General features: G+C 42.4%; 1 protein-coding gene across 1 annotated transcript in view; it reads right to left on the bottom strand.

Moving 5' to 3' along the window:
- Nucleotides 1–2146: 2146 nt before the first annotated feature.
- SWT1 (SWT1, RNA endoribonuclease homolog) overlaps nt 2147–27634 on the bottom strand; it is a 50286-nt gene continuing 24798 nt past the window's right edge. The window contains exons 10-19 of the mRNA XM_015412776.1: nt 27309–27402; nt 23509–23642; nt 21808–21950; nt 20035–20173; nt 16181–16335; nt 14661–14845; nt 12964–13095; nt 10815–10881; nt 4052–4116; nt 2147–2252 (exon numbers count right to left, since the gene is read on the bottom strand). Coding sequence (XP_015268262.1) covers nt 2147–2252; nt 4052–4116; nt 10815–10881; nt 12964–13095; nt 14661–14845; nt 16181–16335; nt 20035–20173; nt 21808–21950; nt 23509–23642; nt 27309–27402 — 1220 coding nt within the window. The remainder of the gene's footprint in view (nt 2253–4051; nt 4117–10814; nt 10882–12963; nt 13096–14660; nt 14846–16180; nt 16336–20034; nt 20174–21807; nt 21951–23508; nt 23643–27308; nt 27403–27634) is intronic.

Genomic DNA, 27634 nt, shown 5'->3' with positions numbered 1-27634 from the left:
TGAGCCGCTCGCAACTTGCAACATGAAATTCCTGTCCTGTAAAACAGCCTTTCTGGTGGCTGTCACTTCAGCGAGGCGAGTTGGAGAAATACTGGCTTTCAGACATGACGTTCCTTGTCATTTTTGCCAGACGGAGTCCGCCTTGTACCTGACATCTCGTTCTTGCCAAAGGTAGTTTCAGAATTTCTTCCCTGCTCCGACATCCCCAGAGGAGAGGCTGTTACACACTTTGGACACGAAACATGCGCTTCTGTTCTACCTAAACCCGCCCGAGACGCGACTGCCAACTGTTTGTTTCCTATGCACCAGCAAGGCTGGAAACTCGCATCACGGCTCAGCATTTGTCAAGATGGATTGTAGGTCTCATCCGCCTCTGCTAACTTATCGCTAAGCAGCCATTACCTTCCTATCAGGGCTCATTCAACCCGAGCTGTTGCAGCCTCAACTGCCTTCTTCCAGGGAGTTCCCTTAATGGACATTTGCAGAGCCGCTACGTGGGCTACGCCTAATATGTTCATAAGGCACTACGCCCTAGATGTCCGAAAGAACTCTCATACCAACATGGGATGTCACATCTTATCCCCGGCTTCGCAGTAATGACCTGCCAGCACCCTCCTCCAGGTAGGCCACTGCTCGCTAATCTCCCATGGGTGTGAAGCACAGAGACCATGTCGAAGATAAGCAGGTTGCTTACCTGTAACTGGTGAGCTTTGAGTGGTCATTTGTGCATTCACTCCACCTGCCCTCCTTCCCTGCTGCTGTCAGCTTCTACATTTTTCATAGGGGTTGATTCGTGGCGGTTTGAAGGAACTGGCAGGATGTCCGTGCCCATCCCTCTGGGCATGCGTGGTGGGGTTTCGGTGCATGCCTGAGGTCTGGATGCGAAAATCCGTTAGCGCTTGCTACAATGCCGATCGATCCAGTGCAGGCCCATCCCTCTGGGCATGCGTGGTGGGGTTTCGGTGCATGCCTGAGGTCTGGATGCGAAAATCCGTTAGCGCTTGCTACAATGCCGATCGATCCAGTGCAGGCGCACTGTATCCCATGGGTGTAAATGCACAGATGACCACTCGAAGATCACCAGTTACAGGTAAGCAACCTGTTTTCACTTAATTGGGTGGCTTGCTTTAAGATAAAAATCAGTAAGAATACAGCAATGGCTAGAAAGGGATTCTTTTAGATAGAAGATGATAGGCCAGTTTTTATTCAGGCTTCACTGACAGAAATACTAAAGAATTAGGTAGGTATCTTGTATGGGATTGCATTCCCCCAGCCACCCAACATTCAGCTCAAGTTGAGAGAACAGTCATGTGACTCGCACAGGAAGATAACAGGAAATGCGACATTCTTTGAGTACACTAGAATGTAAAAGATTTAAAAGAGACATGCTATACACACAAGAGAAGCAACGTTACCTCAGATCCAGATATCCAGAGTATTGGATACTTGGGGGACAGGGATTCAGCCACAGTTAAGAATTTCTATCCCATCTAGGTCTTAAAGCCAATAGGCTGTTCGACCGGAAAAAGACAGCAATATAACAAAAACGTTATTGCTGTTGAAAAGTCATTAAAAACAAAGGTTTAATTGCAACAGCTATATATTTACACACATTTAATGTTATATTAAAATCCAGGTCCACTAACAGAGTCATTAAATAATAGAAGAGCTAAGAATTTTTAAAACTGGCACATGCTTAATGGCCCCACTGAAATCGAACTTTTATTAAAGTTTGGCTCAACTCAAGAAATGTCATGAGAAACTCCTTTGTACAGATAAATGCAGGCTACAAATTTTAAAAGTTAAATAGTAATGAATTTTGTAAATAAATAGCAAAAAAGCTTTTTATATTCTTTTAAAAGGTATTTAAAAAAGCATAGAAGCTTTGTACACTTGCATCAATTCATTGAAAACAATTTTCCCCTGGCAAATCAGATCCTGCTGCTCTTGTAAATCAAGCAGAAATCACTGTAAAAATAGAAATGTCTTTTTTTCTGAAGATAGGTACTGCAATCCTACACATGTTTACTCACAAAAATAAATCTCAATTCAACTGGATTTATTCCCAAAGAATTATGCGTAAAATTGCAGCTTTAAACTAACAGAAAAAACACCGATCCTTCATAAGCTTCAGACGTCTGCAGGATCACAGCCATCCTCTGTTTTTGGTTTCCAAAGCAACAGATTCATAGAACTGTTTAACAGCATGTTCCAGTTGAATTAGTTGGCTACAACAAATTGACAACCGTTCCCTGGTAAGAGTGAAAAAAGAAAAGTTGCAAGTCCAAGCAAGGGCACTTTTTCAAGACTGACAGTTTTTGTTCAAAGTAACTCTACCAGAAAACAAGTCTATTATTACATAAGCTTAATTACAATAATCAAAATAGCTAAATTTGAGTCCAATAGCACCTTAAAGACCAACAAGATTCTTGGGGTATGAGCTTTTGACAGTCAAAGCTCTCTTCATCAGATACAAGCTTTAACTCTTGGAAGCTCATTCCCCAAAATTCTTATTGGTCTCTAGGGTGCTACTCGACTCTGATTGAGCCGTTCTACTGCAGACCAACACAGTTACCCTCTGAAATAATCAAAATAGCGTACAATATACCTTGGACCAGTCTCTGTGCTTACCATGACATCACTGAAAATGAAGATAAAGCCACGAGAACTTATCAAAGTACCAGTAGGAGGCAATGGACGGTTAGTTACTCTTGCAGGTACGTAACTCTTGACCTCAAAGTCCCACACCTCCTCTTCCAGACACTCACTTAACACCACCCTCTTCTGATATTAAGTAGTAGTATATAAGGAAGACCTCTGAGCATGTATAAAAATGCAATTCTCTCCCCACTGGGTAAGTGCAACTGTCCTGACATACTTGGAATTAAGGAACAGGACTACACTTCAGAGCAGGACTTCACCGAGCCATCACATTTTTATGCCTCCCTTCCTTCAGGGAGCTCAGGCCAATATCCATTATTTCACCTCTCCCATGTTTTATCCTCACAAGAACCCTGCACACGTTTGCTCTACTGCTGAGTGGCGATAAGAATGCAGAGTCTGATATTCTAGTCACTGTATCACTCTGGTTCTCTGTGCAGGCCTGGAGCTTGGTGCTTCTCCTTAAAAATAAATATTTGCTGCCATCGGCTGAGGAAAAGTACTTATTTACTTCATTTATACCTTGATTTTCTTCCCAGTGGGGACCCCAAAGTGGCTTACATCATTCTCCTCACCTCCATTTTTGCCTCCAAAAAACCTGTGAGGGTGGTTAGGCTGAGAGTATGTGACTGGCCCAAGACCACACAGGAGCTTCCATGGCAGCAGGGATTCACACCTGGATCTCCCAGATCCTAGTCCTACACTCTCACCACTACACCACACTGGCTGTCCAGTGGTCTGTTGGTATTCCCATACCATATGCTAATATATATATAGAAGAGGCATAGCTAGAGAACAAATATTTTAACCAACAAGTGTTCTCACTCCCCCTGATGCATACATCTTCTGGTCAGGTTTCAATGGCAATGAAAACCTACATTTCTGAACGTAATATCCCATTTTTTTCTACGCCACAGCAGCTGCATTAAAAACACTAGCAGCAGAATGCTTTGTAACTGGTGCCGGTACAAATCCTGACCTTGGAAAGCAATCAGAATGTTTGACAACACAGCCTAATAGATTGCCTCTTTGAAATAATCTCAAGAAACTTCCACGCTGTACGAAGGCATGAATATTTAACATGTCCCTGACTTAATTATAACCTACTTCAAAGACTGGAAGACTAATTAACTGCTTGATGGCAAGATAACAAACAAGGTCTGACATAGCCTATATTTCAAATTTTTTAAAAAGCTTTTGAAAAAACACTGGCATTACAGGAAATTTGGTTCATTTATTCTAGTGAGTACATGTACTTCACAGGGCAAGCGGAAGCTCTGAAATTCACCTTTGTGCTTACATGCTCACACACAGAAATCATTGAGCTGCCACTTCAACAATGTCTGAGTAATAAGGAAGACAGCAGTTACAGATGTTTAAATAATGTTACCTGTACATCCCCTGGGAAACACAGTCATAGAACTCTTCAGCAGTAAATGTTATGCGAGTGTTTATCTAAGGGGGGGGAGGAAAAAAACCATTGAAATGCTTAAATGGCTGGCATTGCTTAATATGAGACACTCAATTAAAAAGAAAAAAAGACAAGGAAGTACTGCTTCAGGGAAATGAGAAAGAGTAATGAAGGATTGCACCAAAAGTCATTTTCTACTGGTGGAAGGAGGGCGGATGTTGATGCCCTCCCACTGCAGACTCTCATTGCTCCCTTCATACTGTTCTTGAATGTTCCTTGTGCCCTCCGCCGAGAAGTATTTGGGGAAGTGCCATAAAGTTGGTGGAACAGGACCTTCAGATCCAGCTCACCATCTTTAAGGGAGGGGGTGGCAACTAGGCCCCTGGTTGAATCCAGCCCAAGGTCCAGCAGTTGCCAACTCAAGAGGGGGGGAAAGTGGGACTTGGCAGAACAGATGACACTCAGTCAAACCATTGGACTATGAATCTTACCATTAGGGTTGTGCAAAAAAAAATCTTTTTTTCCCAATTCAGGTCCATTGGACATGAAAAATATCGGTATTCCTGAATATTCCCGAATACCAATATTGGTTTTGTATTGGGATTCGAGTAAATATTCAGGAAGCCCAAATTATTTGGCTCCATTATACCCTATGGGGACTGTCCCCATAGGGTATAATGGAGAAGGGATTTAAAGTTTAAATGGTTGCTGAGTTGACTCATGGAGTCGTGCCACTGCGGGAGACCCAGCAGATGGTGGTGGCTCAGAAGCGGGATTTTTGAAGAGTGGCCAGGAGGGGGAGGGCAGGTTGGTAGCAGTGCCCTGGGTCTACCAGGACAGGTAGGGTTACAAAGGAAAGGAGGCAAAGAGAGGCCATGAAGAAACAGGGAGGTGACAGAGGCTGTGGGGGTCATGCTGGTGGGTCGACCCTAGGCGGTGGTAGAGGAAGGTCAGGAGGTGTGAGCAGTGAAAGAACAAGGTATCCAGCACCCTGGGAAGGTGCTTCTGCAGGGGGGAGAAGGTGAAAAGGGGCTTGCTTGTGATGGCAGTGGGGGGGGGGGGTGGGAAGCAGACCCCTGGATGTTAGAGAGGGTGCCTAGGGGCACCTTTTGGATTCTCAGTTGGGACTGCAGCACCCTGGAAAGGCGGGGTTTGACCCAGGGGAAGGAAGTGATCCATAAGGAAAAAGGGGTATGGAGGATTTAATGGAGGTTGTGGGGATCGTGCCAGCTGGCTGACCCTTGATGGTGGTAGAGGAAGGTCAGGAGGTGCTAGCAGTGAAAGAGTGGGGTCTCCAGCACCCCGAAAAGGCACTTTTGCAGGGGGGAGGAGAAAGGGGGGGGAGAATGCTCACAGTGGCAGCGAAGAGGGGGTCGAGTAGCAGACCCCTAGATGTTAGAGAGGGTGCCCAGGGGCACATTTTGGATACTCAGTTGGGACTGCAGCACCCCAGGAAGGTGGGGTTTGACCCAGAGAAAGGAAGGGATCCACAAGGAGAAAGTGGTATGGGGGATTTGCCGGTGTTTGCAGGGGTTGTGCTGGAGTCAACTCAGGGATTTAAAGATTAAATGTTTGCTGAGTTGACTCACAGAGTCAGACTCTGAGAGTCAACTCAGCAAGCATTTTAAACTTTGAATCCCTGACTCGCTGAGTCAAGCCGCAAGGCAACTCAGCCTTCTAGCCATGCCTGAATAAAAACCAAATAATTTCTGCATTTATTTGGTCGTGGCTATTTTAGTAGCTGAATACAGATCTCTGACCTGTATTTGGCTGAATAAATACCTGAAAAAGACCAATAAGGTATTTTTCGAGTATTTATTTGGCTCGGTATTTACTGACCGCACACCCCTACTTAGCATTATCTACTCTGACTGGAAGCATCTTTCCAGGGACTCAAGCACCAATCTTATATGTGACCTACTACTGCCTTTAATTGGAAATGCCAAAAGTGGGTGGAGACTGAGCAGCTGGCCCACCATCCTCACTTGCTTACCAAAGTAAGCTACCAGGAAGGGCAGTATCGTATCCATTCATATCTTTTAAATGGCTTTTGAATGAATCATTTGAAAAAAACGCATGCCCAATTGTGAAGGTGGTCTGCTGAAGGGGAAAAAAAGGACATTGGTAGAGATACTTATTTGATGTGAACTAGCTTAGCTTCTGATTCACACAATACAAGGTTTGCCATTACTACAAAATTTAATTATTTTATACCATTTTAATTCTAAGAGTTTCCTCAAAAGAATATGGGAGAGTGGTATTTGGTGATGCAAATTGGCTGCAAAAGATCACCTGGCCCCTCATGATGCTACTATTCCCAGAAGTATAGAGGACCATAATTTCCCTTTTATTTTACTTTTTACTTTAAAATCAATAAAAATAAATGGGTTGGATCCTATGGATCTGTTTGTCTAATGGTAAAGTTACTCTTCAGTGCAAGCCTCCTTGCACAGAGTGTTGGACTGGATGGGCCACTGGCCTAATCTAATATGGCTTCTCTTATGTTCTTATGAGTTTTTTAATTTTATTTTTATTTCGTTCATGATAATACAAAATAAGAAGCTACTTACATTACTAAATAAAGTTCAAAACAGACCCATACACACAACTAAACTTTTTTACTCGCAAATAATCCTTTCAACGTAATGTAGCAGTGGAGTTCAATATGCTTCGCAACTAACTAAAGGAATAAGCCTAACTATACGATCTCCCAAGTTTTCCTTAACCAATCCAGTTTACTTGGAAGATACTTTGTCTTCCAAAAACTAGCCAAGACCAGCCTTGCACCTGCTAACAAGTATTTAACCACTTCTTTTATTGATGCATCTAGCATATTAACATAATTCAGTAAAAAAACATCTCAGGGCCCTTAGGTAGTACTAGGAGTTCATGGGGTAGGCTTAAAGTAGCTCACCTCATTTCTCCAAGGTAGGGGACAGATGATAGTGCTGTGAGAGAGGATGTCATCGTGGTACCCCTTAGTATGTGGGGCCCCTCAGGGGGCAATCCTCTCCCCAATGTTGTTTATTTATTTATTTATTTTTCAGATTTATATCCCGCCCTCCCCGCTGGAGCAGGCTCAGGGCAGCTTACACGAGATAAAATACATAACAATCAAATTTATCATAAAACATTTCAAAACAGTTCATTAAAACCATATAATATTAAAGGGCTAGCTATGTTAATTTGGTATCATTGCAATGGCATTACCACATGCATGCAATCCATAAGTTGTTGTAGTGGGCAGCTCACTGATCTTCCTCAAGTGTGATTGGTGCGCACAGGCTGCTTAACATCTACATGTGTCCCTTCAACTGGTGTGGAGTTTCGGGCTGCCATGTCACCAGTATGCTGATGACACCCAGCTTTATCTGTTGATGGGCAGCCAGCCAAATACTGCCCCAGTAACTTTGGCTGAGGGGCTGGAGGCTGTGGTGGGATGGCTGAAACAGAGCCAGCTGAGACTATGGCAGGGAGATTCAGATACAGGGACCCTGAGGCGTGATTTTCTTTGGGGGGGGACTGTTTTTCCTTTAAACCACCCTCTTTGTATATAAACTTGGTAGTTCTTTGCTGCCACCAGGAATTAAAAAATCCAAATCTCTCTTTTGGTAGTGTGGCCCGGGGTCTGGGCACTTCAGAGGACTATGTGGCCCTGAGGAAGGACTGTACTGATTTCTGGGATATGTTTAAACAAAAATTGATTTATTGAATAAAGAACAAAATAGGTTTCTGGTTATCTTGAACTGTTATTGGAAAAGGAACTTGTAAATATAACTGAAAAGGTGTTACACACAGTCTCTCAGACACCAAAATTCCACGCTGACAGACTTCTCTCTCTCATATATGTAGCCACAGTGGCTAAGCTCTTTGTTTTAGGCACACAAGATAAAACATTTGTCTAACCCCACTGTGACGACCCCTTTACTGGGGAGGTCTGGTTTTACTTTAAAAGTGTTCCTTTTTATTTCTCTCTACTGGGTATTCTGGCTGCCACCAGGAAATTTAAGGCTTTCCAAACCTTTATAATATAATATCGATCACTGGGTAGGTAAGTCGAGGGTTTAAGGCGTTCATGAGGGTCTATGTGTTTCATGAGGGATTATTTCTTTCAGAACTGGCAGACTTGAATGAAATAGGATTTATTTAAGAGGGTAGAACAATGTAAACAATAATGTGAATGATTTGAACAATTGCTTGGTGTCTCTCACAAGCTTCTCCCTTCCTGACAGGGATGTTTCAAGTAACATTGTAACTCATTAACTCAGGGTCATAAATGTTTCTTGTTGCACTGCAGTCTGTCACTCAGACTGTCATTTAACTTTTCTTCTTCTCTGAACAACATCAACAGACAGCTTAACTGTTTTCACACAGAACTCCTTCTCACTTCTTTCATACACAGAGCTTAACTGATCTTCTGCTTCTCTCACAGAAATCAGAACTAAAACTGCTTAACTAACTCTCTCTAACTGTCTTCATCAACTGTCTAAACTGTAACTCTTGACTGACACACATTTTCTAAAACCCCTCCCCCTTTCTGCCAATCACCAATCACACTCACTTGCCTGTTTCATCCACCCTAGACTATCTCTCACCGCCATGCAACCAAACTTTTAAAGACACACACACACAGTTAAACATGAAATCATTACACACACACTTTAGACATACTTGTTTCTTTACCATATAGACTCTCTCACAAAACTTTTAGAGTCACACAGACTCTCTTCATAGCTCTTCCGCACTTCACTTTCCAAAGACATATACACAGAACTCTGTCATAAAAACACACACAGATTCCTCTCAGAACATCTCCTCCCACACACTCAGTCATCAGCCAATCAAATCACACTTGTCTCCCTCTATCACTCTTCTTACAGTACTGCAGTCAAACTCAACATTTAAAGACACACCCACCCCAAAACATGGAATCATTACAGACCCACGTATCTTCAAGACTGCCTCTCCCAGTATACCCCAAGAAAAGCATTGCACTCAGTAGATCAGAACTCAGTCATGGTCCTCAGCCTGAGGGATGTCTGTTTGTCCTTGATCAGACCTGGCTCCAACCTGGCGGAACTCTCTGCTGCATAATATCCATGCCCTGTGGGACTTGATGCAGTTCCACAGGGCCTGTAAGGCAGAGATGTTCCACTAGGCATTTGGATGAGGACAGCAACAGTCTCATCCTTCTGGCATTCCCACCCCCCACCCCCCACTGCAGCAGTGGCACTACTGAATTCTTTAGCGCCATCTCTTAGCAATTAGTGTGTTTTTATTGTTTTAATTTACTAGTAAATTTGATCAGTGAGCTCCTAGCCCTCAGTATGTATCCAGGCCCAATAAACAAGGTTGCAATTGGTTCACACATGTGCTAGGTCTGCCAACTGTAAACTGTTGTCTCCTGCAAATGATTTCTTCATTTTGTTTCTAACTACTTTGAATGACTGGTATTTCTCTCTGTTTTGATCAACTAACAAATCTTAAACCAAAAAGAAAGGGGGGGGGGCCCTGATGGACCATCTAGTCTAGCATCCCTTTGCCTCAGAGGGCCCACAGGAGGACACAAAGACCAAAGCCTCTGGCTGCCATTGGCATCCAGAAGTGTAATGCCTCCAAACACGGAAACTCATTTAGTCAACAACTACTGATGGACCTGTCCTCCATAAATCTGTTCCACCTCCCCCCTCTTTAAGCTATCTAAACTAGCCGTAAACACATTCTGTGGTAACAATCCCTCCTTCCTGCCCTGTTTTAATTTTAATGTTTTTGTACGTGTAGTTTAGGCTTGGTTATAATTACGTGTTTTAGTTTAGTTTTAATATTTTAAGGTATGTTTTTATTGTGTGTGTTTTTAATGTGTTAGCCACTTCCGTAGCCCTCGTAAAAGCAGAAAAGCAGAGTATAAATTTTGTAAATATACAAATAAAATCCCTAAATAAATAAAAACACTAGCTCTTTTGTACCTGATAGCTAATGAAACCAATTTAGTTGCTCTAGAATTCTCTGTGGAAGTCTAGAAGAGGAAGAATGAGTTGCCAGCCAAGAAGGGTAACTGGCTGTGCTATGGACACGATGTTCCCCAAGGTGACACACATAAAAACATTAAAACATTTGATCAATTAAAAACAACATTTAAAATTATAAAATAATTCAAAAGAAACAAGCAAGTTCGGTTTGCATTCAGCAAGCGTGGGTTAAGTTCAGTTCCAACATAGATCCAGCTGCCTTGGAAGTCTTTGGACCGAAAGGCAGTGTAAATGTTCTTTCAGTCTACAAGTGGAGAGATAAATGCTTCCTGGCTTTTACTGGAAGTCCCAAGACAGGTTCAAGAGTGTAAAGCAGCAACAGAATACCCACAATGCCTACATTTTGTCCCATAGTGATCTCTACTGTGGCAACACCATTAAGCCTTGTCAACTGAACTTAAAAGTTGCTTGAATCCTCCCTCTTCACATGATTCTGCCCGAATCAGTTAGACTTCAGCAGCTGATGTGCTAGATTAATATTGTGAGACAGATTTCTAAAGTTTCAGCTGTTTTGGGGCCCCACTTTCATGTTCCCTTTTCCACAGAAGACATATATAAATCTCAGGTTTTGCGGAAGTCTCTCACAGTTGAAGTATCTGTTCCACATTTCAAGTTTCTGAGTTGTATGGAAGTGTTCTGATTCCCCTCTCCCTCCCAGCATGCACATACAGGATAAAATAATGCCAACTAAATATTTTGACAAATTAACCCACCTTGTTTTTAATTAAGAAGTTATAGAGAGTCCAGACGTCCTGAAAGCTACTGTTTGGCATTAAAATTCTGAAAAGAAAAAAAACCCAAGATAAAAATAGGCACCAAAACTCCTCATTAAAAGTATTTTAATGTGAATATTCTAAGAGTTCAGGTTACCATTAAGTCTAAATATTAAGCATGATGTTATTAGCATGTAGGATCTGTTTGTCACTCTGCAAGCAGAGAGACTAGAAAGGTAAGGAAACGTCTTTAGTCATGGGTAGGGTAGGGTTTCAGCATGTACATGAAACCCCAGATGTATTTCAGCTCCCGTATCATAACCATTCCTCCAGCATGGCTCTCTTTGTGAGCATCCTTTACTACTTTCAACTGGATAAAAGACTCTTATTCCTGATTTAGGAAGAGCGAAATCCCAAGTATTTCAACTGAAATTTTGTTAACAGCCCAGGGGGATATACTTCAGTGTTGCGTTTCTTAGCCATACAAGGGTATCTGTGGCACCACCCATATTTCTATTCTTGATGCCACATATGACTTGCAAAAACATTCTAAATTTTGTTCTGGTCTTTGACTGTAATTAGTAATTCATTCATTCAAATACTCTAAATTGAACAAAAACAACAAGCTTCAGGAAAAAAGTGCAAATGGACTTCATTTGTACGTGATATGCAAATGTACAAGCATTTTGGGCATCAGTAAACAGAATTCTGAGGGTAGAATATATATTAAAGGCAACAAACATCTACAGCAGTCCATCACCAATGGGTAACAGTGGGAATCACTTCTTCAACAGTCTGCTCAAAGATTTCTATGCCTAAATTGCAGTCCAACATAAAGCTTATTTTTTAATTTCAATTAAGGGGGTGGACTGCTCAGAGGGGATAAGCCACACTGATATTTTCTGCTGTACCCCTAAATTGCCATTAGATGGCAGAAGACATTTATGTACCACTAATCTACAAGGTAGTACATAACATCTAGTTCCAGCTCCTACCAACCTAGCAGTTGGAAAGCAAGAAATTGCAAGTAGATAAATAGGTACCACTTCAGTGGGAAGGTAACAGCATTCCGTGCGCCTTGGTGTTTAGTCATGCCGGCCACATGACCACGGAAACGTCTTCTGACAGTGCTGGCTCTTCGGCTTTGAAACGGAGATGAGCACCGCAACCCTAGAGTCGGACTCGACTGGCTTTCGAGCAAGGGAACCTTTACCTTTAATCTACAAGGAACAAGTCTTTTTAAAAAGGATTAATCTATATGGGTAGCCAAGTTAGCCATTATCCAGCAAAATAAAAAAGGAGTCCAGCCAACACCTTAAGGAAATTTATTCTAGCACTGGCTTTCATGGACCAGATCTGATGAAGTTGAGCTGAGCTCAGACCGATGAAAGCTTACTCCTGCAACAGTTCGTTTTTAAGGTGCCCCGGACTAGTTTCACCTTTATGTATAACAAGCTCACAATCCGATCCACCAACCAATATGTTACTTCCAACATCTGTGTTTCTAGACAATTTTCCTTTCACATGCTACATCTCTGCACTATCTCATGTTAAGTGCTACAGTTGCTTCTCAGGCTGGGATCCTTCTGGCTTCTGCTGCCATTCCGAAGCCCACGGGATACTCAGAGAGGGCTCCAGACCCTGTTCCTGGCTTCTCCGTGCCCTTCTGGAGTGCCTGCCTCTTTTCCGCCTGCCTGTCTCAGACTCCTGCTGGCACTAGAGCCTCATAAGCTGCTCCCTGCTCAGGCTGGTGTGGCTTTTCAGGCTCTTGGGAGAGCTTTGGGACTACAAAACATTGCGTCAGTCCTTTGCTGGCCCAGTTACTGTTGCCAATGGGATTTGTATTAGAAGACATCTGTTTATATTTGAAACAAAACATTAGCCTCAGGCACATCACATCTTCTTGCCTTCAGAAATGTGAGTTCCACTACATTACAGTGAAGTTTCCTTTCATCGCAAAGCCCAAGAGTCTGCATTGAAAAGAAGATAGTTGCTAGCCAACAGGTCATAATAGAAGGACAACAGATATTTCCAGTGCCTGCAATTAACACATCACCACAGGCTACGTAATCACCAACACATAACTGAGACACTGCTATACTAAACCTCAGCAAGCATTCTATTGTGCTCAGTACACACACACACTTACTGCTGGATTCCTGCAAGAATTTCATTCACAGCTGCCATTAATTCCTGCAGGCCTAAGAAAGCTTCTTTGAACGACGGCCTGTACTGAACGGTGTCTATTGCACTGAGATCCAGCTTCTGGAAAACTTCAAGCCTAAGGAAGGCAAAAGGGTGAGACTGATTTTGAAGAAGCAAGGTACTACAATACAGACAAAGGGAGGGAAGGAAGGAGACAGACAAGCCTATTTCATTTGCTGAGAAAGGCCTGGTTGACCACCCAAGTTCTGCTCCCATTAATGTTCTGGTGAATAAGTTTACTACTGCAGTCACAGTAGGGCTGCTTCTTTGACAATTTTATTTTGTGCTTGTTTATGCAAGGTATGTATAGGACATACCTTGCATATATGTATATGTATAGGACACACATATAATTAAAACATGGAGGATTCCCCCTCCCGATAGTATTGTGGGTCCCCACTTGTTGTTATATATCATTAAAGACCATGGTGGCAATTTGTGCATCACAGTCCCCTGTTCCATGGTACTTCCCTTGCCATCAAATCCTATGCTAGACTGGAGGTTGCTGCACAGCTGTTTTTTAGGTTTTCACAAAGGTCAAACAACTGGTTCACTTCAACATCACATGGTGCCTTATATATATGAAGTAGTACGATACATATGTGAAACTCCTATTTCCTCAGAACACATAGTGCTTTTAATGGGGTCAGTTCACATAGCTGCACATCAGCAAAGGGTGCCCAGAGCTGGTGTAGTATAGTGGTTAAGAGAATGAGCTGTGATTCAACAGATCAGTGATTGAAATCTCATCTCAGCAAAAGGGCCTTAGGCAAGCCATTTTCTCTGACTCATACACCACACTCTGCAAAACGGAGATAAACACTGGCGCTAAATTTCAGGTCTGCTGTAAGAGAAAACCAGGATATTTCAAACACATGTTGAACACCACAAAAGCTATATTCTGAAAACCATAAGTATTTATTTATTTATTTGATTTTTATCCCGCCCTCCCCACCGAGGCAGGCTCAGGGCGGCTTACATAAGACAACAATAGATAAAACAACAATATAAATGTCAATATAAAATACATGTTAGAGTATTAAAACCATTACCACAACAATGGTGATATGATGGTAAAGATAGTAAAGTATCATCATTAATATATGCACAGCTGGAATCAACTGTAAGATTTTTTGCACTGACCTTTAAGGTGTAAAATTTAAACAGGGCTTGCAATCATACAGGTAAACCCAGACGTTTGCTGCTGCATTCTGCATGCTTTGGGGCAAACCCATAATGGGAGAAGTAGCCCCAAGGCTTGCAAAGTGAAGAAGGATGTGAAAAATTAGAACAAGCATACGATGACACCCAGTGGTTAGGAACAGCCCTAATCAGAAATGATGGCCATCCATCCCTACTTAAAATTATTTTCAGACTGCTGGTGTTGCCACTACATGCAGAATTATTATTTACAGAGTGCTACTGGTGCACACAGCGCCTTAGAGAAGGACACAAGCGTAACAAAAGAAATTGAACAAAGAGGAGCCTGCCACAAGAAGTTTACACCTTCAATAGTGACCTGCAGAAAGTGTGGGGAAGAGCACAAAAGGTGAGGTTTAGGAGCGTTGCTGTAATCAAATTATAGGTAAGCTTAACAAAAGCCAGGCCCATGGACACTGGAAGAAAAAAAAGGTCTATTACCTGTATAGGTTCATTGTGTTCCAGACACTTTCAAGGACAGACCAGATTTCTTGGCGCCTATTTCCCTGAGCCAGTGGCTCTGTTGGTAGTGACTCGGTTCTTGCCTCAGTATGTTGAGTTAAAGTCATATCTTCCATTTTTTCACAGGTAGCTTCTGAAGAATTCTGTCCAGTACCTGTCTTAATCTTGGGGGGAAATGAGCAAGCAAGCGGTAAATGTACTGGGTCAGAAGAGATTAACAATACTGCTATGGTAAAATTCATAGCAGAGACGTCCAAAGCAAAGACTCTAAAAGAAAAGGTTTCACCCAATACTTGTGTGCCAAGAACAGCTCATTCTCTTAAAAATATGTAATGCTTTGATGAAGCATTAACTTCTGTTAGTCAAGGGAGAAAGATGTGTACCTGTTTATAGTTGTGAGGCAGCTACTATAGCATGAGCTTCCCTTAATACTGAAAATATCACACACAAGTCACAAAGTTAACAGATTTACACTCAGCTTGAAAGAGCTGAACCTTTAAAAGGAACTACATGCCTCCAAGCATCCTCTGACATTTTGCTTATGAAAGGTTCATTACTGTTGGTTTTAAATAACTCACAAAGCAGCTGGGGGGGGGGGTGTGGGAAAAAAACAGGGGTTTTAAATAAAATAACTTCCACCCCAGACACGGTGTGTGTGTGTGTGGGGGGGGGACACAGAGGAGGAGAGGCTCCAGCAAACTCCACACATTCCATAAAGAATTACAGTCACGTGGGGAACCTGGCAATAATTTCACTGCAACCAAAGCTAAAAACGTCCCATCCAGGAGCACATGGGACAGCATCCAAGCAGCCTCTCATAGTGGTGCAATAAGTGTCGCCTGCCTGCTTTTTCTTTTTGGTATTCTTTTTTTGTTCATATGTGCATGTGTGTGTCAGTGCGTCCTCATGGCAACCTCTAGTGACTGACCCTCTACTGGGGGCCTGGAGGATATTCAGAGAGGTGGCTGAATAAAGCCTGCCCCAATCTCCTCACTGTTCTTATTCCAAGGACGACTCCTATCCAGGTACTTGCCAGAGTCAACCCTGCTTAGCTTCCGAGATCTGATGAGATCGGGCTATCCGTGTCAGGGCTGGCCTGTCTGCTTTTGTTCAGTCCATCTGCTGGGAGAAACTGGCAGCAAAGAAGAGGTATTCAGAGAAAGCAACTCATGATGCCACAGCCAGCCGTTCACTTTGGTTCCTTATGGACGAAGCTCAGAATAATGCCAAACCATCCTCTTATTTGGATTCTCTCTGGTGCGGCTTCTTTTTTGGCAAACCACAGCGTCCTATACCATCCAAACCAGGCAAGCTCTGGCTTTACCAGTTCGGCTGCAACAGCAAATGCTCACTAACTTGCAAGTACAATCGCTGTATTAACAGGAGGCTCAAGAGGGGACCTAAGACGGGAGAAGAGGGCACGCACAAACCCAGAGCTTAGACATTAAAATAGTTTGCTGTTAGGTGTGAGCTGAACTTATGTCGAAAGCATTTCTAACCTTCTTGAGAGTCTCACATAGTTTATTCACTGAAGCAAAGGCCTGTGGAAGGGCACCATCATAGTTTGATCTTAAGCTGAACATCTCCAACAACATTTTGGTTTCCTGAAGCACCTGCTCGGTCGTCGCATGGCTAATCTTTTCAGCTGAGGTCGCTAAAGAGAAGAAATGACAGAAGGTGATCAGGGAGTGAAAAGCAAACATAACCACAAAGTACTGTATTTTTCGGACCATAAGACGCACCTGACCTTAAGACGCACCTAGTTTTTAAAGGAGGAAAACAGGGGAAAAAATATTCTGAACCTTCGGTCCATAAGACGCACTCACTTTTCCTCCCACTTTTTTGGGAAGAAAAAGTGAGTCTTATGGTCCAAAAAATACGGTAATTCTCAGATGAGTTACATATAACCGCCGCTTCAAGAGCAGCAATACAAAAGTAAGACACTCAACGCTGCTTTCCCACTAACTGCATGCAGCGATTCCCAGCATAGCATTGCCAATGTATTTCCTGGAGCCTTTTTACTTCGACAATGCATCTCTCTCCAAAGCAAGAAGCCAGCCCTGGCTTTCCTCCACCACGACAGTGTAGAAGGTTCTTAACAACCAAGGAGGCATCACTTTTGGGTCTGCAGAGAGCACCCATTCACAGCTGCAGCTTCCTCCATGCCTGGCTTCCAACCTTCTCACTGGCCCCAACACCCCATGGCAGCCATTTTGTGGTGGTGTCTACTTCCCTTTCCCCAAATTCCAGAAGTTACCACAGGATCAACAGAGACTGGGGACCCCAATCTAATACATGCCCAAATCTCATAGAGATCCTGGGCTTAACAGAGCCTCCTACTTTAATGACCTGCTAATCACCACATGCTAGCTACAACCATTTTTAGGAGGTGGGGCTTGGAATCCCTTGTTTGATGAACCTGATAAGCCATCCAGTAGGAGTTGCGTCTTGCATGCCCTTCCATTCTTGAGCACCAGCCAAACATGCGCCAAGATAGGAGGGGAGAAGTTTTTTCCTGGCTGCTGATACCAGAATACTGAACCGGGAAATCTAGTGTACCTAGTAGTGAGCCCAACTCTGGGGCCAAAGCTTTAACTGCCATCTTGAAGGCACATTACACATTTCAGAAAGCTGAACCATCTCAAGAACTCAGGCTACTGAACTGAATCAAACAGCAGGAAACACAAAGCCATTAAGGCACAAGGTATTATGATGAAAATCTAGTGGAGACGCAGTGGACAGAGCACTGAACTTCAGCCAGGGTCCAAGCCCTTGCTTTATTATGAAGGAAGAGGCAGAACAGAGTAAGTTTACTACCCCTCCCCTCTGCAGCTCCCCTACCTGCATTCACTATCTCCAGAATCTACACAACAGCAGGTAGGACTAAAACATAGTTAAGTCAGTGTTAGACATGCAGTGTACAGGTGGAATCTGCTGAGTGTTAGACATGCAGTGTACAGGTGGAATCTGTTGAGCCATCAGTAGGTACCTGTCATGAAAGGGTGCCTTCCCTATATTGATCAATCTGACATTTGCTCTGTTGTAGAATCCCAAGGCAATAGTCCTTTTACTGTTTGTACTATCTAAGCAGGAAGAATAACAATTGCTCAAGCCAAAAAATGTTATCACCTGCACATCAAAGGTAAAGGTAAAGGGTTTCCCTTGCTCGAAAGCCAGTCGAATCCGACTCTAGGGTTGCGGTGCTCATCTCCGTTTCAAAGCCGAAGAGCCAGCGCTGTCCGAAGACATTTCCGTGGTCATGTGGCCGGCATGACTAAACACCAAGGCTGTTGCCTTCCAACTGAAGTGGTACCTATTTATCTACTTGCAATTTCTTGCTTTCGAACTGCTAGGCTGGCAGGAGCTGGAACTAGAGACGGGAGCTCACTCTGTCATGCGGCACACTCGGGTCTCAAACTGCTGAACTACCGACCTTCCACAGCCTGCAGTTCAGCATCTTAACCACTTGAGCCACTGTCAAAGTGAACTGCTTAACTGCTCTCAGTTGGGTATCACCTGCATATAGAGGCAATTGCTTAACTGCTCTCAGTTGGGGTATCACCTACATATCAAAGTGAACTGCTTAAGTACTCTCAGTTGGGAGGGGGAAACCTTATTCCAAAAGCATTGAGAAGCATGTGGTGGATCATGTTAGAGATTGGCTTAAACTGGTCAAGAGGGCAGTTGCCCAGGTGCTCTATAAAATAACACCAGAAAAATGAATGTTTTTGCATGTACATTAGCCTGCCTCAAGGAGTCCTTTTACCAGGATGGCCCATTTCCACCATCAGGAAGGGGCCCCCAGGAATCTTGCACTGCACCAACCTAATGCTGCTGTAACTTACATGTCTCCAAGTACATGAATGTATGTAGAAAGCTAGATTTGTTATTTTATAGCACCAACTTACTTTTCTTGCTTAAAGGCTGAACTGTTTTTCTAATCTCTTTTAATAAAATTTGTTGCTTTAACTGGCGTGTTCTACAAGCCTAGACTCTGTACTTTATCAAAGAGGGGATTTATCCCAGGATTCCAGGAAAGGAACGGGGTGTGTGAGTGTGTGTGTGTCAAATCACCTCAAACAAGGCCTGACTGGGTCAGGAGAACCCTGGGTCTTGTAATACCCTTCTATATCAGGAGTGCATTTCCCAAGACCACCTCCAATTTTCATTCAACAAAGCTTGTAACCAGTCTGAAAACTGTTTTATGACTTCTGCAGAATAACTTGGATTTTAGTATTTTTTAGGTGCTGGGAATTCCTGGAGACATATCGCTCCCTCACAGAACCACAGTTCTGAGTATCCGAGGTGGGAAAGGCATCATAAACAAAACCACTCAGTTCTCACTTATACCCAGAAATTAAACTTTGTTGGTCCTAAAGGTGCCACTGGACTCAAACTTAGTTCTCACACCTGCTATTAACTTCTTTATTACCTGTATGCCAATTTGCTGGTATTTACATGTCTTACCAAACATGTTGTTCCAATCTTAGCTGTATTTATTGCTTGGTTACTTATGCATCTGGACTCTAATTAGCTCTTCCTGGCAACCAACCCTTTCCACCTGTATGTAATATCTGAGGAAATCTGTTTCAGTGTGTTTGAAGAAGTGTGCATCTACACATGCAGAGGCTCTCTGTTCATGCATGTGCCCAGGGTTGAGCTTGGTGTAGTGGTTAAGTGCGCGGAGTCTAATCTGGGAGAACCGGGTTTGATTCCCCACTCTTTCACTTGCAGCTGCTGGATGACCTTGGTCAAGCCATAGCTCTGTCAGAGGTGTTCTTGAAAAAGAGCAGTTTCTGTCAGAGCTCTCTCAGCCCCACCTACCTCACAAGGAGTCTGTTGTGGGGAGGGGAAGGGAAAGGAGTTTGTAAGTCGCTCTGAGACTCTGAGTGAAGGGCGGGGTATAAATCCAATCTCTTCTTCTTCTTCTTTTTGGTTGGTCTTGGGGGTGCCTTCGTTCTTAAATCTGTCTGTTAGCTCTCAACATCTGTGCGTTAATTTGCTGCCGCTCATTCATCTTACCACCACTTTTATACAATCTCAGCTTCATTCATGCATCTTGGCTCTGACTGGCCCTTCCTGATGGCGGGCCCCCCATCTTCCTGTATGTAGGGCTTGAGGAAATTCTGTTTCACTATATCTGAGGAAGTGTGTATGCACACGGAAGCTTATACCTTGAATAAAACTTTGTTGGTCTTAAAGGTGCCATTAGACTCAAACTTTGTTCCGCTGCTTCAGACCAACATGGCTACATGCCTGTATGCCAATTTAGGTATTTTAAACATGTCTTTTGATTCAGACTTTTAAGTATAAAATACACAGCATTCCCACGAGTCAATGCAAACATTCCTACCTTTACAGAGATGTGTTGATAAATATTCAATGGTTGAAAGAAAGCTTCTTGGTATGATCTGTCCAAAAACAGCTATCCAGTGTTTTTTGTAACACTCTAGTAGGTCTGCTAAAGTCCATGGAGGCGTACGATACACTACCTATAAAAGAAGAAATTAAAACTTGGTGATAAGATTTGCATTTCTGGAATTGAGTCAGATATTGTGTCAGAACCCTGTTACTAAGGTAACAGTGATTCTCTCCTCCTGCCTCACTGCAGGGAAATACAATCAAGGATGCCCCTTTCGGGAATGGACCACCAAGCAGCATAGATGCCTCCTCTTCCAACAGAAATTACATTGTAGAGACCAGAATTATACTATCCCTAAAATATTTTGGAATAGGTAATCGAAACATCCAGTGTTGCCCATTACCTGAAATCCTTGAGGTATCATGGAAATGCTTGGATTTACACCATCTCGTATTTATTTATTAACATATTTAAATCTAGGTTTTCCTCATGGCTCAAGGTGTCTTACAAGTCACAACCAAGACTTTACAATGTAAAACCAATAGAATACAACCCCAGATACCCACCTCTCCCCACCCAAAAAAGATGCTTGAAGGTTTTACCCTCCCCCCCCCTTTACAAAGATTGGGGAATGTATTGATAAGAAGTTACAGGCACATAGGACTGGAGTACCCTGTACCAAAAAGAAATGTGTCAGAGCCACAATTCCTTGAGAAGAAGAAAAAAAGAGCAGAATGTGACACTAAATCCAGAATTCATCTTCCTGATAATCTTGACTTTCATTCAAAGCTGCAAGGTATAGCTTGATAGTGTTGTGGGTAACACATGTTGAAATCTAAGCAGCTAAAAAGGATGGTTAACATTCCCAGTGGCTGGAGCAGGGGCTTGCTAGTAACAGGGATGGGCAGGGCACTCACTAGTGAAACGAAGAAATATTCTCAATAGCACGTTTAAATTATCCACAATGAAATACATTTTACAATCTTTCCCATTCTACTTCACGCTGTGCGGGCTGCTGAATTCAGTTTTTCTTACAGAAGATTTTAGATAAAAGACAAAAGAACTTGTCTCAGCACACACAGTTCATTTTGCAGCACAGACTTCTCTATAGGTAAATCTAGATGAAGACAGCTGATCAACGCTTACATTTTAGCACTTTAACAGCGTTAGAGATTCCCTACTTTGGAAAGATTTAGTTTTCATGGGAGCATAGCCAGAACTCTCCCTGATGCAGTTCTACAGAACCCAGGTGGTTGAAGCCAAGTAATATCCAGCTTCAAACTCTTTTTAAAAAAAATGTGCTTTGGAGAGCAGATGCTATGTGCACCTTGCTAGTTGTAATGGTAAACTACAGGGCTCCATAAAATAAGCAGTCAGGGAGAGAATCAGAGTGCACAATGGGAGGGGGAAAGCACACATGCCTAAGTCTCAGTCATTAACAACAAACTGTGGTCTGGCATTAAGTCTGAATCAGTTCACTGCCATCAGCATACAACATGCATTGCAAAATCATCAAAAGCAAGAAAGATGAGTCCCTGCCCTGAGGAACTTACACTAAAGATCAAACATCTTAGATTTAACTTTCTGGATTCAAGTAGATGCTTGCCACTTGCCCTGTTTTGCTAGAACTGATGTGAACTACTAATAAAATATACATGTACTTTTAACAGTTCTCTATAGCTAAGCTGTAATAGTAATATCTGTTAACATTATAGTTTCATTTTTAATCATGTTTATTTTGTTTGCATACTAAAAGGTAATCACCTCTGTCCACAAGTCTTCATAAGCAATCTTCATTTCTGTTTGCAATATAGATGACAAAACTTCTCCCAAGCTTTTTTCAAGGTCACAAATAATGCCTGAAAGAGGGTCAGTAGACCTCTCTCTAAGGTTCTGGGGCTCTGCATCTGTTAAGCAAGTACAATGGATATTAAGCTTATTCAGCTGAATGTATTCACAGTGCAGGTAAGACAATGGATTATTACATTCCATTCATAGCCTCTGGTCATGACTACACTGCCATCAATGCTGGTTTGCTTTAAAGATTCTTTTTTGGAAATCAGTTATCTACAGAAATACCAGTTGTCTGGGAGAAAAACAGGCTTAGCAACGTTTTAAATAAAAATGGATGCTCATACAGTTTCTAATATGCTGCTAAGCGAAAAATAACCGAATTCTGAATAATGCACATAAAATCCTGTAATAGTACAAGGAATAGCTCGTGCCATAGAACTAGTGTTAGGACCCAAATGTCGTTTCATGCAGTACTTTGGTACTGTGGTAGAAAAGAGCAAGATTCCAGTAGCACCTTAAAGACTAACAAAATATGTGGCAGGGAATGAGCTTTTGTGAGTCACTGCTCACTTCTTCAGATAATTTTGGTACAGTTTCTTCATCTTACTCTTCAAAATGGACATGGAGGCTAGGGGTGATGCTCCACCAGCTATTACACAGTACGGAATGGGAAGAGAAGTTTCTGCAGTAGCCACAATGCTCTATTACAGTGCTTAGGTTGTCCTTCCGTTACAGCTGCAGTGGAATTAATTACTTGCTCTTCTGTAGACAGGGCTGCTTTTTCTTTCTGTTCTCTGAGGCTGCATGCTATACAGTTGGTAAGTGCTGTTATGTCCTGTCCTTTGCCCTTATATAAGCCCTCAGGAGGCATAATGGATATTATGTACATCTAATACCAAAGTGGCTGGCCACTGTGGCATTTGGAAAAGCAGCAAAACCAAGCCACCCCACAGGCAAAGTGGAGGGTCTCTCCATACTTGGGGCACAATCCAGAGTTCCCTCTAAGCTGAGTTAGTGTGAGCTAGCTCACAGTTTTTTAGCCTCCAGCTCACAGATTTTTGTCTTAGCTCAGGAAGGATGGCTCCAGAGCAAACTAGTTTATGCAGTAGCCAAATCACCTGCTCACAACTTTAATGCCAGTAGCTCACAAAGTAGAATCTTTGCTCAACGAACTCCATAGCTTAGAGGGAACATTGATCCAGATATGCAGAAAAATGTAATCTTGTAAATTAACCAAAACAAGGTAGCCTGATGAGGAATGAACATATTCCAGGAGGCATAAAATGTTGGCAGCAGCCAAGCATTAGTTCAAGGGGGAGGTGGGGGAGAATCAACATGTTTAAGCCCCTAAGAGCTTACAGAATCTTGGAGGAGGAGGAGTTTGGAAGGGATGCAGTAAAATTTCTAAACTTTTCCCTTCTCTTATAATTTCTAAAGAATCCCCAGCTTACGTCAGCAAAGTCTATGAATTCTATCCCTTGTGCGCTAACATCTGGTAGAATTATTAGCACTGTAGGAAACAATGAAGGTTAGTGGGTGGACAGACATTTTCATCCCATACATAAAGTTTCCAGACACCCGCCCCCCACACCGAAAGGGTTGTTTGCAAACTAAAATATTAGTCAGTTCAGACTGTTTTGGCACTTAAACAATGGGCTAAGAAAAACGAACCTTTTCCTGATTGCAACCGAGTGCTGCAAGCGGCACTATTTACAGCCACCTTCTGGAGGGCAGTAACCAGCTCTGCTTTCCTAAGCGCCTTTACTTCACTCACGAGGGCCTTATTGCACAAGTTTTTATCATCCCTGTGGAAAGAAAACTGCTTTTGTTTTGTGTTCTTGGAATGGGAAGGAAGACAAACACTGTTTCATCCTGTGGTAGATGTGAGCCAATGTCTATTATGATGACTTGCTCTGCATACACTTGAATCCATTTAAAGAAAGAACTTCTACAGAATCAACATGAGTTGCCATTGACAAATCCCTGTTCTTTACACAATACACATTTCTCTGCACTCTGCGAGAGACAGGGAGGATGTGCACAAGTCATGTACTTCGTTAGCGACCTGTTCAGATTCTCCAAAGATGAGCAGAGTCCCAAATTCTATTCCGAAATCACTTTATTTTAGTTTTATACAGGGTTATACATTTTCAGAGCAGTTCACAAAGCAATCATAAAAATTAAAAATGTATCTACATAATCTTTAAAAATTCTATGGAAATAAAGACACGGAAGTCAGCAACAGATGTATCCTCAGACCTTCAGCTCATTTAACACCAAAGTCCTAGTGGAAAAGAGTAGTTTTACCCGCTTGGAAAATGATGCCAATGAAGGGGATAAATTCCTCCCAGAGAAGCCAATTCCTCTCAGCAACCAGTGAAAATGCCCTGCTGCTGCTGAATGCTAATCTTGTGCCCATTCTAAATGGACACCCTCAACAGTGCCTCATTGGCAGATTGAGTAGAAGGATTCATATGGAAGCAAGCACTCTCCAAGGTCCTTTGGGTCTGGACTGTCTCAAACTTTAAAAGGTCAAAAAGTAGAACCTTCAATTGTGCCTAGAAAGATACTGATAAATAATACAATTGCTGAAACAATGGTCTTGTGTGCTCATTTCTGCTTACCTCCCAACATCTGGTTGAAAGTTAATTGAAACAGAACAAGATAATCACTGTCATTCAAAAGAAACCGCAGCTGATCCTCCAACAACTTGTCCAAAACAGCAAGCTAGGTCTATCACTATTTAGATAAGCTGGATCTAAGCTGGATTTCCCCCCAGCTACAGCATGACCACCATTTCCTTTAAAACAGAGAGTGATAATGATAAACTTACCATTTAACTGACCAAATTCATAAGCACCTTGTAGCTCATGGTATCAACAAGGATCCAGTGGGCAAGTAGCAGATTGGACCTATTCAACTGGTTTGATGACAGCCTCCAGTGAAGTCAACTGAAACTCAAACCAAGCAATTGCAACTAGCACAGTCCGTGACTTCTAGCTACAGGTCTTCTACCAATATGGAGTTGTACCATCCTGTTCTGAGGGTGTAGCCTCATGCACAGCACTGCCTCTCAGGGGGGTGTCACAGGGAAGGGGTCATACCAGCACCCACCAATCCCCTCTTGCCATCGCTTCAAGCTCCAGGGATAACAACTTAGCTGTCACTACTAAGGCTTTCACCTATAGAAGGGGGGTACATCTTGGTGATTCTCCTTCCCCAGGTTTGTACAAGAAAGATTCGGAATTCTTTGGGCTCTCTTTCTGTATAGATTGTGCCATGCAGCAGACCTGGAACTGTCATAAGCAAGACAAACCGTACACCTGTCAAAGCCCTCCTCTTAATACAGCAATGGGGATAAAACCAGGAATTTAAAAAAGCAGCCAGGACAACTTAATATAGATATTTATTTATTTATTTATTAGATTTATACCCTGCCCTCCCCAAACGGGGTTTGGAAGAACTCAAGCACTGAATAATGATGAGCAGTAATAACATCATTTTGATAGACTTTGCAGAGCTGCTGGCAATGGCTAATATTAGGCCGGGCCTTCACCCAAATTTGTAAACTTCGATACTGTTTTCTAAAGAGACAGGAGCATTCTTGGACTGAGTACAGAAGAACAAATGGTCTGTGTGTTTCAACAAACAAAAAGCTTATCTGCTGGCTTGCTAACACATAACTAGGCTAGAAACATACAAGAATAGAATAAACCTGTGCATAGAAACATGCTGAAGACTAAAATCATTGTTCGGTGGCAGTTGTGTTGAAGGCCACAGTAACATTTGCTTGTTAGGCATGGGGAAGATAAGGGAACAGAGGGAACTTGTGAGAGGCCCAAAGAAGGGTGAAGAAGATGTATTCTCTTCTACATGATACTCTTATCAGTAGTTCTATAACAAATTGTATAGTGCGCATGTTTGATTACATACTATAAAAGCTAACGCCATGATGTCTTGATCAAACCCTTTTGGCTGTTTTCTGCTGGTGTCACCTCTATTCAAATGAAGTTCCACTCTTCTTGGAAGGAATTTCTCCTGTTGTATTTTTATTGGAGTGAGTCACACCAGGTAAACGGCCTGTTTGGCTTTCATAAAATCAAGGTGGTAAAGCTACAAAGAGGTCAATCAAAAGAACATATTACCCCTGACACATCTAGCTACCCATTGTTATGATTCGTGCTACCATCTCTCCTCTACTTGAAAAGGAAAGGAAACCAAAATCAACTCTGGTGTTTCTAATCAAGCCTCTAGCAACTGAATAAAAATGAACAGGATTCTTTCCTCCAACTGTCATCAGTTTTCCTTGGCAACAGAATCTTCACTGGCTACATCCTCTATTTATGAAAATAAAAAGGCAAAGGTTTCCCTTGCTCGAAAGCCAGTTGAATCCGACTCTAGAGAGCAGTGCTCATCTCCGTTTCCAAGCCAAAGAGCCAGCACTGTCCGAAGACATTTCCATAGTCATGTGGCCAGCATGACTAAATGCCCAGGCACACAGAACACTGTTACCTTCCCACCAAAGTGGTACCTATTTATCTACTTGCAATTTCTTGCTTTCAAACTGCTAGGTTGGCAGGAGCTGGGGCCAGAGACAGGAGCTCACTCCGTCATAGAGCACTAGGGTCTTGAACTGCCGAACTACAGACCTTCCAGTCTGCAGCTCAGCCAGCGTCTTAACCTCTGAGCCACCGTGGCCCCATTCATGACAATAGTCTAAAACAAAATGTGAGCAATCTGCAAAATACTTTGCAGACAGGTCTACTTTTTGATATTTGTTTAGATTATATTCTATAAGCTTTATAATGGACCTATAGGTGGGTACAGGCCATTTATTTTTATTTGACAGGATTATATTTAACAATCTTGCTCACAGCAAGTACTTGGATCTTAATTATACTTTATTTTGGTTATTCGTTAATTTCACACTTTCTCAGCCTAACCTACATCACTAGGTTGTTATGAGGATAAAACAGAGGAGAGAAAGATATAAGACTAGGGATGGGCACGAACCGTAAAACGAGCTGAATTTTTACTCAAACCAGGCTGGTTTGTGGTCTGGTTTGACTTGGTTCGTTTGGTTGTGCTGTTGCCGAACCAACAGCGAACCACCATTTTTCCCATGGAGATTCAGGTGGTTTGTTAGAGCGGTTTGATGGCCAAACAGACTGGCACTGATTCAATCAATTCCTAGGCAACACTGGAGGTGGACTTGTGGAGAGCTCTAGTTAAGGAACACATGGTTCTCCTTGGCATTCAAAAAGATTGCCCCAACAGTCCTAAAGGAACCACCAGCTTTTCAGATAAGGAGCAGCTTAGACCTTGAGAGATTTGTCTCATGGTCACTGACATACATCACATAAATATTCTTAAAAGGTGTGTGTGTGTGTGTGTGTAGGAAGAACTACTTTTCTGTATCTCAAAACAGCTCTCCAATTGGAAAACAAATGTGTAATTTTCACAGGACTTACGTCAGTAATACAACTTCGGCTTGAGGGAAGAGTTTCTGGTACTGCAGGCAGCATTGCAACACACGATCATCATTGTTCTCAATACTGAAGCCATCTATAAATTCAACAAAAATAGATCAGTATGTTCTAAAAGTAGCTGGGTGATTAATATAGACGAATATATTTGAGGAGCTCTAGAAAATCAGATAATACTTTGTCCCTGCGTTCCCCTTCTTGCATTATTATGAAGACACCATATTCAGAAACAACAGAAACCACCCAATTCATTCAGAGTTGTTCCTACGATTAGAAAAATGGTGGAAGGAATATGCAAGCCTGAATCATAC

This window comes from Gekko japonicus, unplaced genomic scaffold, assembly GCF_001447785.1.
Source record: "Gekko japonicus isolate JY-2015 unplaced genomic scaffold, Gekko_japonicus_V1.1 scaffold793, whole genome shotgun sequence".
Taxonomy (NCBI): domain Eukaryota; kingdom Metazoa; phylum Chordata; class Lepidosauria; order Squamata; family Gekkonidae; genus Gekko; species Gekko japonicus.
The sequence above is the reverse complement of the archived record's forward strand: the minus strand, read 5'-3'. Positions and strand labels throughout refer to the sequence as shown.